We start from the raw sequence: 15,378 nt of genomic DNA on the forward strand, positions 1-15,378 counted from the left end.
GAAGAGGAGTGAGTAGAAGAGAAGAGAAGAGGAGAAGAGGAGTGAGTAGAAGAGGAGAAGAGGAGTGAGTAGAAGAGTAGAAGAGGAGTGAGTAGAAAGAGGAAGAGGAGTGAGTAGAAGAGAGTAGAGAGAGTGAGTAGAAGAGGAGAAGAGGAGTGAGTAGAAGAGAAGAGAAGAGGAGAAGAGGAGTGAGTAGAAGAGGAGAAGAGGAGTGAGTAGAAGAGAAGAGAAGAGGAGAAGAGGAGTGAGTAGAAGAGGAGAAGAGGAGTGAGTAGAAGAGTAGAAGAGGAGTGAGTAGAAGAGGAGAAGAGGAGTGAGTAGAAGAGAAGAGAAGAGGAGAAGAGGAGTGAGTAGAAGAGTAGAAGAGGAGTGAGTAGAAGAGAAGAGAAGATGAGAAGAGGAGTGAGTAGAAGAGGAGAAGAGGAGTGAGTAGAAGAGAAGAGAATACGAGAAGAGGAGTGAGTAGAAGAGGAGAAGAGGAGTGAGTAGAAGAGAAGAGAAGAAGAGGAGTGAGTAGAAGAGGAGAAGAGGAGTGAGTAGAAGAGAAGAGAAGAGAAGAGAGGAGAAGTGGAGTGAGTAGAAGAGAAGAGAAGAGGAGAAGAGGAGTGAGTAGAAGAGGAGAAAGAAAAAGAAAGAAGGAGAAAGAGTGAGTGTAGAAGAGAAGAGAAGAGGAGAAGAGGCGTGTAGTAGAAGAGTATGAAGAGGGAAGTGAGTAGAATCGAGGGGAAGAAAAGAAAGAGGAGAAGAGGAGTTGAGTCAGAAGAGGTGAGTGTAGTAAGAGGAGTGAGGAGTAAGTTAGAAGAGGAGTGAGTAGAAGAGAAGAGAAGAGGAAGAGGACGTTGAGTTAGAGAGTAGAAGAGGAGTGAGTAGAAGAGCAAGGAGATAGAGAAGAGGACGAAGAGAGTGAGGTAGAGAGAAGAGAGAGAAGAGTAGAAGCAGGAGTGAGTAGAAGAGAAGAGGAGAGAGAGGAGAAAAGGAGTGAGTTAGCAGAGTGAGAGAGGAGTTGAGTAGAAGAGGAGAAGAAAAGAAGAGGAGAAGAGGAGAAGAAAAGAAGAGGAGAAGAGGAGTGAGTAGAAGAGAAGAGGGGAAGAGGAGTGAGTAGAAGAGAAGAGAAGAGGAGTGAGTAGAAGAGAAGAGAAGAGGAGAAGAGGAGAAGAGGAGTGAGTAGAAGAGGAGTGAGTAGAAGAGAAGAGGAGAAGAGGAGTGAGTAGAAGAGTAGAAGAGGAGTGAGTAGAAGAGAAGAGAAGAGGAGAAGAGGAGTGAGTAAAGAGTAGAAGGGGAGTGAGTAGAAGAGGAGTGAGTAGAAGAGAAGAGAAGAGGGGAGGAGGAGTGAGTAGAAGAGAAGAGAAGATGAGAAGAGGAGTGAGTAGAAGAGTAGAAGAGGAGTGAGTAGAAGAGTAGAAGAGGAGTGAGGAGAAGAGAATGGGGGAGGAGGAGTGAGTAGAAGAGGAGAAGAAAAGAAGAGGAGAAGAGAAGAGGAGAAGAAAAGAAGAGAAGAGGAGAAGAGGAGTGAGTAGAAGAGAAGAGAAGTGGGGAAGAGGAGTGAGTAGAAGAGGAGAAGAAAAGAAGAGGGGAAGAGGAGTGAGTAGAAGAGGAGTGAGTAGAAGAGAAGAGAAGAGGAGAAGAGGAGTGAGTAGAAGAGTAGAAGAGGAGTGAGTAGAAGAGGGAAGAAAAGAAGAGGAGAAGAGGAGTGAGTAGAAGAGGAGTGAGTAGAAGAGGAGTGAGTAGAAGAGTAGAAGAGGATGTGAGTAGAAGAGAAGAGAAGAGGAGAAGAGGAGTGAGTAGAAGAGTAGAAGAGGAGTGAGTAGAAGAGAAGAGAAGAGAAGAGGAGAAGAGGAGTGAGTAGAAGAGAAGAGAAGAGAAGAGTAGAAGAGGAGTGAGTAGAAGAGAAGAGGAGAGAAGAGGAGAAGAGGAGTGAGTAGAAGAGTAGAAGAGGAGTGAGTAGAAGAGGAGAAGAAAAGAAGAGGAGAAGAGGAGAAGAAAAGAAGAGGAGAAGAGGAGTGAGTAGAAGAGAAGAGGGGAAGAGGAGTGAGTAGAAGAGAAGAGAAGAGGAGTGAGTAGAAGAGAAGAGAAGAGGAGAAGAGGAGAAGAGGAGTGAGTAGAAGAGGAGTGAGTAGAAGAGAAGAGGAGAAGAGGAGTGAGTAGAAGAGTAGAAGAGGAGTGAGTAGAAGAGAAGAGGAGAAGAGGAGTGAGTAGAAGAGTAGAAGAGGAGTGAGTAGAAGAGGAGTGAGTAGAAGAGAAGAGAAGAGGGGAGGAGGAGTGAGTAGAAGAGAAGAGAAGATGAGAAGAGGAGTGAGTAGAAGAGTAGAAGAGGAGTGAGTAGAAGAGTAGAAGAGGAGTGAGGAGAAGAGAATGGGGGAGGAGGAGTGAGTAGAAGAGGAGAAGAAAAGAAGAGGAGAAGAGAAGAGGAGAAGAAAAGAAGAGAAGAGGAGAAGAGGAGTGAGTAGAAGAGAAGAGAAGTGGGGAAGAGGAGTGAGTAGAAGAGGAGAAGAAAAGAAGAGGGGAAGAGGAGTGAGTAGAAGAGGAGTGAGTAGAAGAGGAGTGAGTAGAAGAGGAGAAGAGAAGAGGAGAAGAGGAGTGAGAAGAGGAGTGAGGAGAAGTGGAATGAGGAGAAGAGAAGAGGAGAAGAGGAGTGAGAAGAGAAGTGAGGAGTAGAGGAGTGAGGAGAAGAGAGGAGGAAGAAGAAGAGGAGAAGAGTGAGGAGAAGAGGAGTGAGGAGAAGAGGAGAAGAGGAGTGAGGAGAAGAGGAGAGAGGAGAAGAGAGGAGGAAGAAGAAGAGGAGAAGAGGAGTGAGGAGAAGAGGAGTGAGGAGAAGAGAGGAGGAAGAAGAAGAGGAGAAGAGGAGTGAGGAGAAGAGAGGAGGAAGAAGAAGAGGAGAAGAGGAGTGAGGAGAAGAGAGGAGGAAGAAGAAGAGGAGAAGAGGAGTGAGGAGAAGAGGAGTGAGGAGAAGAGGAGAAGAGGAGTGAGGAGAAGAGAGGAGTAAGAAGAGGAGAAGAGGAGTGAGGAGAAGAGGAGAAGAGGAGTGAGGAGAAGAGAGGAGGAAGAAGAAGAGGAGAAGAGGAGTGAGGAGAAGAGGAGAAGAGGAGTGAGGAGAAGAGAGGAGGCAGAAGAAGAGGAGAAGAGTGAGGAGTGAGGAGAAGGGGAGTGAGGAGAAGAGTAGAAGAGGAGTGAGGAGAAGAGTAGAAGAGGAGTGAGGAGAAGAGTAGAAGAGGAGTGAGTAGAAGCGGAGTGAGGAGAAGAGAAGAGAAGATGAGAAGAGGAGTGAGTAGAAGAGTAGAAGAGGAGTGAGTAGAAGAGTAGAAGAGGAGTGAGGAGAAGAGAAGAGGGGAGGAGGAGTGAGTAGAAGAGGAGAAGAAAAGAAGAGGAGAGAAGAAGAGAAGAGGAGAAGAAAAGAAGAGAAGAGAAGAGGAGAAGAGGAGTGAGTAGAAGAGTAGAAGAGGAGTGAGTAGAAGAGAAGAGAAGTGGGGAAGAGGAGTGAGTAGAAGAGGAGAAGAAAAGAAGAGGGGAAGAGGAGTGAGTAGAAGAGGAGAAGAGAAGAGGAGAAGAGGAGTGAGAAGAGGAGTGAGGAGAAGTGGAATGAGGAGAAGAGAAGAGGAGAAGAGAAGAGGAGTGAGAAGAGAAGTGAGGAGAAGAGGAGTGAGGAGAAGAGAGGAGGAAGAAGAAGAGGAGAAGAGTGAGGAGAAGAGGAGTGAGGAGAAGAGGAGAAGAGGAGTGAGGAGAAGAGGAGAAGAGGAGTGAGGAGAAGAGAGGAGGAAGAAGGTGAGGAGAAGAGGAGTGAGGAGAAGAGGAGTGAGGAGAAGAGAGGAGGAAGAAGAAGAGGAGAAGAGGAGTGAGGAGAAGAGAGGAGGAAGAAGAAGAGGAGAAGAGGAGTGAGGAGAAGAGGAGTGAGGAGAAGAGGAGAAGAGGAGTGAGGAGAAGAGAGGAGTAAGAAGAAGAGGAGAAGAGGAGTGAGGAGAAGAGGAGAAGAGGAGTGAGGAGAAGAGAGGAGGAAGAAGAAGAGGAGAAGAGGAGTGAGGAGAAGAGGAGAAGAGGAGTGAGGAGAAGAGAGGAGGAAGAAGAAGAGGAGAAGAGTGAGGAGTGAGGAGAAGAGGAGTGAGGAGAAGAGAGATACCTAGTCAGTTGTCCAACTGATTGTATTCAACTGAAATGTGTCTTCCGCATTTAACCCAGCTCGGGGTATTCGATCCAGCAACCTTCCGGTTACTGGCCCAATGCTCTAACCACTACCTGTAACTGATTTACATTAATACATGAATGCCTAAGACTGAGATTGGTAGGAGAGGAACCAGTGGTAACTGAATTCTCTCATGAGTCCAATTACACCGCACTCTATAATAATTTTAGCTCTTTACAAGATTTACAAGATTTGACTGTACAATGTTGACAAACAGTATCAGAAACAGCGTCCAGATCTAAGTTGGGTTAGGACTGAAATTAGTTGAGTGTGTGTGTATGTTTGTGTATACACAGACTTGTGTGCGTGCATTTGTGTGGGCATGTGTTTGTATGTGTGTACGTGCGTGTGTGTGTACCTCTATGTGTGTGTGTGTGTAAGCGCCTGTGTGTGTGTGTACACACCTGTGTGTGTGTGTGTGTGTGTGTGTGTGTGTGTGTGTGTGTGTGTGTGTGTGTGTGTGTGTGTGTGTGTGTGTGTGTGTGTGTGTGTGTGTGTGTGTGTGTGTGTGTGTGCGTGCGTGTGACTCACTACACTCTTTAGGGTCTCTGTTGTTGCGTATGAGGACCTTCTGGTTGTTGGCTCTGAACAGGCCGGTCCAGTTGACGGTGTTGTAGTAGCACAGCTGACTGTTATTGGTGATGTACACATTACCAGCACTGATCTCATTCAGGGACTGGAGCTGGAGGGACGAGATCCACTGCTGCTTCAACACAAGGAGAGAGATACCACTGGGAGAGGAGAGGGGAAAGGGAGTAGGGGAGAGAGGGAAGATGGAAGAAAGAGAGAGGCGTTAGAGAAAGAGAATGGTGTGAGAGGTAAGATGGAGGAGTAAACAAGGGTGAGAGAAGTTGAAAAAGACCAGACAGAGAGTGAGACAGACAGAAATGGGTGAGGAGAAAGAAAGAGAAACAGACAGAATAAGGTAGAGATGGAAAGAGAAACAGACAGAATAAGGTAGAGATGGAAAGAGAAAGGTCAGAGAGAGAGTGAGACAGACAGAATAAGGTAGAGATGGAAAGAGAAACAGACAGAATAAGGTAAAGATGGAAAGAGAAAGGTCAGAGAGAGAGAGTGAGAGACAGAATAAGGTAGAGATGGAAAGAGAAACAGACAGAATAAGGTAAAGATGGAAAGAGAAAGGTCAGAGAGAGAGAGTGATACAGACAGAATAAGGTAGAGATGGAAAGAGAAACAGACAGAATAAGGTAGAGATGTAAAGAGAAAGGTCAGAGAGAGAAAATAAACACAGGTGGGTAATAAGAAAATAGATTCATTCCAAGTTAATACACAGATGATGTTATTCCTGCATGGAGAGTGTGTTAGACTGTTAGCAAACCAACTGACACGGCTCTGTAAATCTTTACAAAGCAAAACAGTGATCTTTGACAGTGTCTTCAATCCCTGTGATGCGCACAGCATGCTCCTACAGATAGAGTACCAAAGGCACTCTACCTCTCTCTCCCTTCTCTCTCTCCTTCTCTATGAAAGGGTCTTTACGTCCCAGAAAGAGCCTTGAAGAGAGGGAGTAGGGAGTGTACAGAGGCACTCAGACTAACAAGAATACAGCTCTCCACTTAGTGATAGGCCACGATGTGTGTGAGTGTGTATGTGTGTGCGTTTACTTTAAATTGTTAATATGTCATTCGCACACCCACTCTCTCTGCTTGCTAACATAAGCTGCTATGTCTACTGTAAGCTCTAATAGCGAATAATGATGTTAACGGCAGTAATATCTTGAAAATAAACTGCTAGCTAGTTAGTTAATGTCACCAAAGCAAATCATCACCTATCCTAATGGTTCTCAACCCACAGTGAATCTGCCCTCATAGACTTGCCGGCTCTCCACTGCTGTAAACATGATTAAAGTGACTGCTGTACTCTGAAACACTAGTCACTTTAATAATGTTAACATACTGCTTTACTCAGTTCATATGTATATACTGTATTCTATTCTACTGTATTTTAGTCAAAGCCACTCCGACGTTGCTCGTCCTAATATTTAGTTCTTAATTCCATTATTTTACTTTAGATTTGTGTGTATTGTTGTGAATTGTTAGATATTAATGCACTGTTGGAACTAGGAACACAAGGATTTTGCTACACCCGCAATAACATCTGATAAATATGCGTATGTGACCAATACAATTTGATTTGATTGTAGTGTAGTGTTCCCATGGGGTGTCTATGTGTGTGTGTGTATGCATGTGTATCTGCGTACATGTGTCACTGACGTTCTGTGCTTTGGGTCTGCCTGCATGCATGGCAATGGATAATGGCTGTCATAGTGCTAACAGATCAAGGTAATGAGAGTGTACAGCCGTGGGAGCCAGATCTATGTGTGTGTGTGTGTGTGTGTGCAGGCGTGGGAGCCAGATCTATGTCTGTGTGTGTGTGTGTGTGTGTGTGTGTGTGTGTGTGCAGGCGTGGGAGCCAGATCTATGTGTGTGTGTGTGTGTGTGTGTGTGTGTGTGTGTGTGTGTGCAGGCGTGGGAGCCAGATCTATGTCTGTGTGTGTGTGTGTGTGTGTGTGTGTGTGTGTGTGCAGGCGTGGGAGCCAGATCTATGTGTGTGTGTGTGTGTGTGTGTGTGTGCAGGCGTGGGAGCCAGATCTATGTGTGTGTGTGTGTGTGTGTGTGTGTGTGTGTGTGTGTGTGTGCAGGCGTGGGAGCCAGATCTATGTGTGTGTGTGTGTGTGTACAGCCGTGGGAGCCAGATCCATGTGTGTGTGTGTGCAGGCGTGGGAGCCAGATCTATGTGTGTGTGTGTGTGTGTGTGTGTGTGTGTGTGTGTGTGTGTGTGTGTGTGTGTGTGTGTGTGTGTGTGTGTGTGCGTGTGCGTGGGAGTCATGGGGAAGCTCTGGCATGTTACATGATCAATTGTGACGACATTCCGTCTATCAAATTAGCTGACTATATATACCCAGTTGGAAAGGTATGGGGTTGTTCTGATGGGATCTCAAAGGAACAACAACATTACAGCCATTCTTATATGGCAGACTGACTGTACACAACCTAATGGTAAATCACTAGCTCCTGTTAAAATAGTGCAACATTCTTAACACACCTCAAAGTATGGTACAATAATGAGGTACTGTAGAGTATGTGTGAGAGGTGTTCCACAGGGCTCTGTGCTCCAGACCTACCTGTTCAGTGCTCTCCATCCTGTGGTTGCCAGATCCTCAGGTCCGTACTGTAGTAATGTACTATAGTAATGTACTGTACTAATGTACTGTGCTAATGTACTGTACTAATATACTGTAGTAATGTAGTGTAGTAATGTACTGTAGGTTCTTACCTGTATAGAGCTCTGCCTCCTATGGTTGCCAGATTGGAGAAGACACTCAGGTCTGTCATGTTCTCTGGCCACGACTGGATGTTCAGGAAACCTACAGGCACAGAACCAATCACATCACAGCCAATCAAATTACATCATATATCTGTGATCCACATAAATTCCTAACTCACATTAGTTAAACATGTCAAATATATGACAATGAAGATATATACTATACATATTTTTGCATTTCCTGTAACTGCCTCTGGGCGTTAAATCATTTAGCAGGTTGAATGAATTGCTGAGCTGATGACCATGGATCATGTAGAAAATGTAATAATGTATTCAATAAATTAAATATTTAGAGATGAGGGGTGAAATCTCATTCCAGCCAGGAGAGGACAAACAGAATGGACAGATGAAGAGAGGAAGAGAGGAAGAGAGAAGAGAAAATGAGAGGAGATGAGAGAAGAGGCGATAGAGGAGAGGAAACAGGGTAGGAAGTTATGAGGACCAAGGACAACACAAAATACCCAAATGACTTTGAAAACTCCAGACAGCATATTCCCAGGGATACATTTCATAATAGTTCCATAACTGATATTTTGATTGGCTTTAAACAAATTCATTACATTGGTAAGGGATATGAGAGGATCTAATGAAAGGTATGAGGCTCATATCAGCATGTGTTCATATCCCTGATTAATGCATCTCCCAGTCTGATTATGTGAGATGAGTTCCTAAAAGAACCTTGTTTAGAACCTGTTGACAAGAGGCAGATAACCTTCACGTCTGCCTTCATCATTCTGCCGGCATCAGTCCTGTTTCTCTCCTGGGTGAGCTGGCTGCTTCTGAAATGGGTCCATATTTACTATAAAGCACACTACTTTTGACCAGGGACCATTGGGCTTTGGTCAAAAGTAATGCACTATCAAGGGAATTCCGGATGCAGTCCATGGGTCCATCTAGCTCAGTGCCAGATGCGACTAAAGTCATCTATAATTACTATACATCAGACTAACCGATTATAAGTTGAACCTTAATCAAATTTACATGAATGAAATGCATCACAACCTGCTTTCTATGCCATTAGCATTCTTGAATGCAACCTCCAATATAAAATGGCAACGATTAGCTCCTATCTGAGTCGTTAGAGCTAGTGTCTGATGACAGTAATTGCCTTAATGACAAAATTGCAGGAAGCAGTGGCAAGCCTCTCTCTCACCTCTCTTTCACTCACTCACTCACTCATTCATTCTCTCTCTCTCTCTCTTTCTTTATTTCTTTCCATCTTTCTCTCTCCACCTGTCTCATGGTCTTTCCTCAAGAGGCATATGTTTGTTTTTCCTAGAGAGGAGAGGTGGGAGATGAGAGGTGGGAAGGAGAGCTAGGGAGGAGAGTTGGAGAGTAGGAGAGATTGGAGAGGTGAGCAGGGCGCTTCATCTTGCTAATGGTGCTAACAAGTACCTGCCTGCCTTACTGGGCTAACAGCTTGAAACAAACAGCAGCAATAGAGAAGGGAAAGGGGATACCTAGTCAGTTGCACAATTGAATGCACTCAACTGAAATGTGTCTTCCGCATTTAACCCAATCAGAGAGGTGCGGGGGTGCTTTAATCAATGTCCACATCATCAGTGCCCAAGTTGGGGATTTACTGCCTTGCTCAAAGGGAAAACTGCAGATTTTTCCACCTTGCCAGCTCGGGATTCAAACCAGTGACCTTTCTGTTACTGGCTCAACACTCTTAACCCGCTAGCCATTTGTCAACAGGTAAAACACTCAGCATATCTATTTACAGGTGCTGTACTGTACAGGAAGCTCAGGTCTAGCTGTTGGTGTTCTCCTTATTCTACTGTATATCTCCTCATCTCTCTCTCTCTCTCTCTCTCTCTCTCTCTCTCTCTCTCTCTCTCTCTCTCTCTCTCTCTCTCTCTCTCTCTCTCTCTCTCTCTCTCTCTCTCTCTCTCTCTCTCTCTCTCTCTCTCTCTCTCTCTCTCTCTCTCTCTCTCTCTCTCTCTCTCTCTCTCTCTCTCTCTCTCTCTCTCTCTCTCTCTCTCTCTCTCTCTCTCTCTCTCTCTCTCTCTCTCTCTCTCTCTCTCTCTCTCTCTCTCTCTCTCTCTCTCTCTCTCTCTCTCTCTCTCTCTCTCTCTCTCTCTCTCTCTCTCTCTCACTCACTCACACCCCCTGTGGGCAGTAAACAACTGCTGAAAGCATGAAGTCAGTAGCCGAGCATGCTAGAGCTTCTAGAGTAGAGTAGAGTGGGGGTTTAGGTTCACTGAGTGCCACATTACTGGCGCATCCATGCGAAAGACAAATTACCCAGTATTGCCTTACAGAGAGGAGGGCCACAGGCACCAGATCAAGGGTTAAGAGTTTTAAAGCACCAATGATTACAGTCAAAGCCATGCACTGGGAACCTCACTTATGCTAAATTGCTTCAGTGGATGGCCCACCGACCGTACTGTTCGGATAAGCCTGCACTGACCTCGTGGAAGGAGATAAAAACAAGGGGCTATGTTTTAGAAGAACACTTGGCAGGAGAAGAGATGTAGGGTGAGATGGTAGCCTCCTACACTGACTGTCATCTGAGAGCTATACAATTCAGAGATGGTAACCCCTAGGTTGAAGCAGAAGGGATGACGGTGTGTGTGTGTGTGTGTGTATGTGTGTGTGTGTGCATCAATGCCTGTATGTATGTGTGTATGTATAAGTGTGTGTGCATCACTGCCTGTATGTGTGTGTGTGTGTGTGTGTGTGTGTGTGCATCAATGCCTGTATGTATGTGTGTGTGTGACGGAGGGTGATAAGGGGTGCCATGCATGCCTGGCCATGGGTCTACAAGGTTGTATCCCAAATGGCAGTCTATTCCCTATTTAGTAGTGCATTCTACAGAGAATGGGGTGCCATTTGGGAGACACACATTGGCTGTACCAGCTCACGTCCTGTCACAGGAATGAAGGGATGAGGAAAGGAGTGGAGGAGGAAGGGAAAGGGGAAGGGGGATTCACTCTACATTAATTCATGCACACACACCCACGCACTCATGCATGCACACACTACGGACCTCCCTTCATGCTCCGTGTGAAACTTTAGAGCTGTGAAACTGGGAGTTCTAGATCCCCATGGGAGAAGAGATAGAGAGACACTCATCTCATCCCAGTTCATCATACTCTTTCAGCTTGTCTTTGGTGTATGGTGTCTTGTGGGAAACAGCAAACACACACAAGGCCCCTTTATACTGAGTCAAATTTTAAGAGAGGGGACACCATGCACATTTGATGAGGGCAAAACAAAATAAAACAGAATAATTTAAAGATGCATGGATAGGGGGATTTCTACAGTAGGCCTGCATGTATTTCTCTAAAACATTACACCATACATTATATATATATACACAGAGTGTACCAAACATTAAGAACACCTTCCTAAAATTGAGTTGTACCTACCCTTTTGCCCTCAGAACGACCTCAATTCGTCAGGAGCTGGGACTCTACAAGAGGTTGAGAGAGTTCCACAGGGATGCTGTCCCATGTTGACTCCAATGCTTCCCACAGTTGTGTCAAACTGGCTGGATGCCTTTTTGGGGGGTGCCCTTTGGGTGGTGGACCACCCAGCAGCATTGCAGTTCTTGACACAAACTGGTGCACCTGACACCTACTACTATACCCCGTTCAAAGGTACTTAAATATTTTGTCTTGCCCATTCACCCTCTGAATGGCACACATACACAATACCATGTCTCAAGACTTAAAAATCCTTCTTTAACCTGTATCCTCCCCTTCATCTACAGTGATTGAAGTGGATTTTAACAAGTGACATCAATAAGGGATCATAGCTTTCACCTGGATTCACCTGGTCAGTTAATGTATATTTTCCCAAGGACAATTAGAAAAGACTGAATGACATGGTATCAGAAATGTATATTTATTTTAATTGGATCTCTGTTTTTAACTGACTTAAGAAGATGCATTGTTGAAATGGACAGGGTTTAGCCATAATTATGACTTTTTGACTGTGTTAATTAAATACAATTATAATGTCTCTCACCTGTGATCTCCCTAACAGTCCGGAACACATTCAGCTTCTCTGGATCCAAAGCTTTAATGTTGTGGTACACATCCCTGTGAGGGAGAGAGGGAGAGGAAATACCGAGAGAGATGGAAGAGAGAGAGACAGAGAGAGGGGGGGAGAGATGAGAGAGAGAGAGCGAGAGAGAGAAATATGAAGAGGAATGAGAGATTGGGATAGGGAGAGAAAGAGAGGTGGAGGGAGAGAAAAAGAGAGAGGGGTGGGAGAGAGAGAGAGAGAGAGAGAGAGAGAGAGAGAGAGAGAGAGAGAGAGAGAGAGAGAGAGAGAGAGAGAGAGAGAGAGAATGAGCGAGAGAGAAACAAAGTGAAAGAGCCAAATATTTAGGAATAGAAACAGAAAGCAGTCAAGTCACCCACATAACCACTGTTTCTCTCCTATTACAGGGAGGTGAGCTGTCTAGAGCAGGGTTATTCAACTGGGGGTCCACGTCCTCTGGAGCTATTGCAGGGGGTCCGCGACAACAGAATAAACACATTTATAATTACGTATCTACAGTACAATAGTTAGGAAACTACACTCATTGGAGCCAATGACACTCACTGGAATATCTGACATAGGCTTTGAAAGAGCACCCGCGAGCGAATAGGCTGGCAGCGTGGGAAGTGCCACTGGCTGCTGGTAAACTTTCTTGACTTGGACATAAATTTCAGCCAAACTTCATGGCTAACCTTTGTTTAATCAGCTAAAGAGCAGCTCTTAGCAAAAATGTGTTTGGAGTGACCTTTTTAGGTAATCCACCCATGCGTCAATCTGAGTAACATAATAAAAAAAGACCTATCAAAATCAGTCAGTTTAAGCTGGAGATATCAGGTTTTTCTCTGCATGGGCTGCGTCTCAATCCACCATGTCCGCCAATGTCGGTCTTCAACTTCTGCAGTGGAAGGTGTTTGTCAGACCACGAAAACGTCTGTAGCTTCCGAACGGTTTGGCCTACACACTATTATGAACCCTCTATGGAAAGGGTAGACTTTCACAAACACAATGAATATATCCACTTTACTTCACAACTTGTCTGAAGTCAATAACGCTGATGTGCCAACTTCTGTCAGTAGAGTCCAAACAGTTAGAGCTACAAACCAAGTGTAACCCATACAAACGATTAGTGGTATGGAGGCAGCTTTGTGCCAACAAAAATAAGGGGTTAAATATATGTCCAAATATATATATACAGTGCCTTGCGAAAGTATTTGGCCCCCTTGAACTTTGCGACCTTTTGCCACATTTCAGGCTTCAAACAAAGATATAAAACTGTATTTTTTTGTGAAGAATCAACAACAAGTGGGACACAATTATGAAGTGGAACGACATTTATTGGATATTTCAAACTTTTTTAACAAATCAAAAACTGAAAAATTGGGCGTGCAAAATTATTCAGCCACTTTACTTTCAGTGCAGCAAACTCTCTCCAGAAGTTCAGTGAGGATCTCTGAATGATCCAATGTTGACCTAAATGACTAATGATGAGAAATACAATCCACCTGTGTGTAATCAAGTCTCCATATAAATGCACCTGCTCTGTGATAGTCTCAGAGGTCCGTTAAAAGCGCAGAGAGCATCATGAAGAAAGAGGAACACACCAGGCAGGTCCGAGATACTGTTGTGAAGAAGTTTAAAGCCGGATTTGTATACAAAAAGATTTCCCAAGCTTTAAACATCCCAAGGAGCACTGTGCAAGCGATAATATTGAAATGGAAGGAGTATTGTGATTGTGTCCCACTTGTTGTTGATTCTTCACAAAAAAATACAGTTTTATATCTTTATGTTTGAAGCCTGAAATGTGGCAAAAGGTCGCAAAGTTCAAGGGGGCCGAATACTTTCGCAAGGCACTGTATTTCCTGAGCTTTCTTATATCTCCTAGATATAAGAGACATTTCCATACCTTATTCCTTAATATTTATTTTTTGACTATGTCTTTTTTGCCATTTATGAATGTATTATTCAATGCGTTTCTATGGGCTAAAGTAGTGTCATGACGTTGCTCTTTCTGGGTGTAGATCATGGCTTCCCCCTCTCTCACTCTCTCCTACACCCAGGTTCTGTTATCTCAGGTAGTAAATTCCTGGCAGAGACTCTCTTCCCCTTTTCATGAATAGAGAAAGACCACAGAGTGAACTAAGGATTTCAGGCGGCCCTCTTCTACTGTTACGAATAAAAGTCCCTAACAAGATCCTCTTCAGACTGAGCAAACCCACGGCGTGAGCTGTGATTGTGAATAGTTAAGACCACGAAAACCTCAGTGTAAGCTAAAGTTGCAATGGTTGTTGAATTCCTAACCATACCGCGTGGAACATTGGCTACACGGCTGGAAACGGTTCAACTCTGAGACTATCGATCCCTACAGAATAAGAGCAAATCTTAGATACTAATTACTAGTCTGCGGCTAGAAATTATGTCAACCTGGGATGCGAATACCGACAACCGCCAAAACATCTACTCTAAGAACAATGGATGCCTGGCGTATCCATTACAACAGACACTATCAGGATCCGCCACCATGAGTAGCCAGAGACTCTCTGATGAACTGACCGACGATTCCAACAGAGAAGAAAACTACATAATTGCATTAATATATTGATTTCAATTATTCCAGAATGAGCGAGCAAAGGATTAGCATTTCAACTGATATAATTATCCACTGTGTGTAGTGATCCATTTTGTCTATCCTGCTCTCTCTCCATCCACACCCCCTTCCCTTTGTCCACCAAGCCGTCATATCAGCTTAGCCCACTAGGGAATCTTCTCTATCCTTTGTAGTAACATATATCTACTCTTTGTTTGTTTATGCATTTCTGTGATTATTTAGTTAGTTAGTAAATAAATGATTTAGCCAATTGGTGTATGGATGATTTATAGTAAAGGCTGGGTTCGTGCACATAACCAACAATTTCCGACGTTCAGATGAGACTGCCGTGAGGTAAAGAATAATTAATTAATAGAAGACTAATTGATCAGATATTAAAATATCTGAAGAGTGGGGCCTCCAAGGTGGGTTCTCTGGGTTCGCGCCCAGGCTCTGTCGCAGCCGCCTGCGACCAAGAGGTCCGTGGGGCGACGCACAATTGGCCTAGCGTCGTCCGGGTTAGGGCCAGCTTGGCCGGTGGGGGATATCCTTGTCTCATCGCGCACTAGCGACTCCTGTGGCGGACCTGGAGAAGTGCGCGCTAACCAGGTGCACAGTGTTTCCTCCGACACATTGGTGCGGCTGGCTTCCCTTTTGGTTGCACTCTGTGTTAAGAAGCAGTGCGGCTTGGGTGAGGTTGTGCTTCAGGGGACGCATTACTTTCGACCTTCGTCTCTACCGAGCCCGTACGGGAGTTGTAGCGATGAGACAAGATAGTAACTACAAACAATTGGGGACAAAAGGGGGTAAAATAAAAAATATAAAAAATATCGGAAGAGTTATATTCGGAAAAGTATAACTTTGTAATCTGAAGATTTTCTGTGGTTCCCCGACTTCCTAGTTAATGAAAATCACATGATTAGTTTACATTATTGTGTGTGTGTGTGTGTGTGTGTGTGTGTGTGTGTGTGTGTGTGTGTGTGTGTGTGTGTGTGTGTGTGTGTGTGTGTGTGTGTGGGTGTGTGTTTTTGCTCTCACCCTTTAATGCCAGTAATGAGGAAGACCAGGTTTCCATTGATCTTGGTACAGTTGGTGAACTTCTCTATGTTGCTGGAGTCCACAGTCTGAGCAGACTGCAGACTGGCTGTACCTATACCATCACAGGCTAAAACAGAAGATGAAGAAGGAGAAGAAGATTACTTGGTCAAATATTCCCCCAAAATTAAACGGAAATGTGTGGTCAGGCTTTTTCCAAAACACTTTGAAATACTCATATGGA

General features: G+C 44.5%; 1 protein-coding gene across 1 annotated transcript in view; it reads right to left on the bottom strand.

The window, feature by feature from the left end:
* LOC109870730 (receptor tyrosine-protein kinase erbB-4) overlaps positions 1 to 15,378 on the bottom strand; it is a 532,057-nt gene that overhangs the window by 129,263 nt on the left and 387,416 nt on the right. Inside the window, 4 exon segments of the mRNA XM_031805951.1 lie at positions 4,706 to 4,905; positions 7,472 to 7,562; positions 11,498 to 11,571; positions 15,138 to 15,264. Coding sequence (XP_031661811.1) covers positions 4,706 to 4,905; positions 7,472 to 7,562; positions 11,498 to 11,571; positions 15,138 to 15,264 — 492 coding nt within the window.

The sequence above is a fragment of the Oncorhynchus kisutch genome, linkage group LG26 (assembly GCF_002021735.2).
Source record: "Oncorhynchus kisutch isolate 150728-3 linkage group LG26, Okis_V2, whole genome shotgun sequence".
NCBI lineage: Eukaryota > Metazoa > Chordata > Actinopteri > Salmoniformes > Salmonidae > Oncorhynchus > Oncorhynchus kisutch.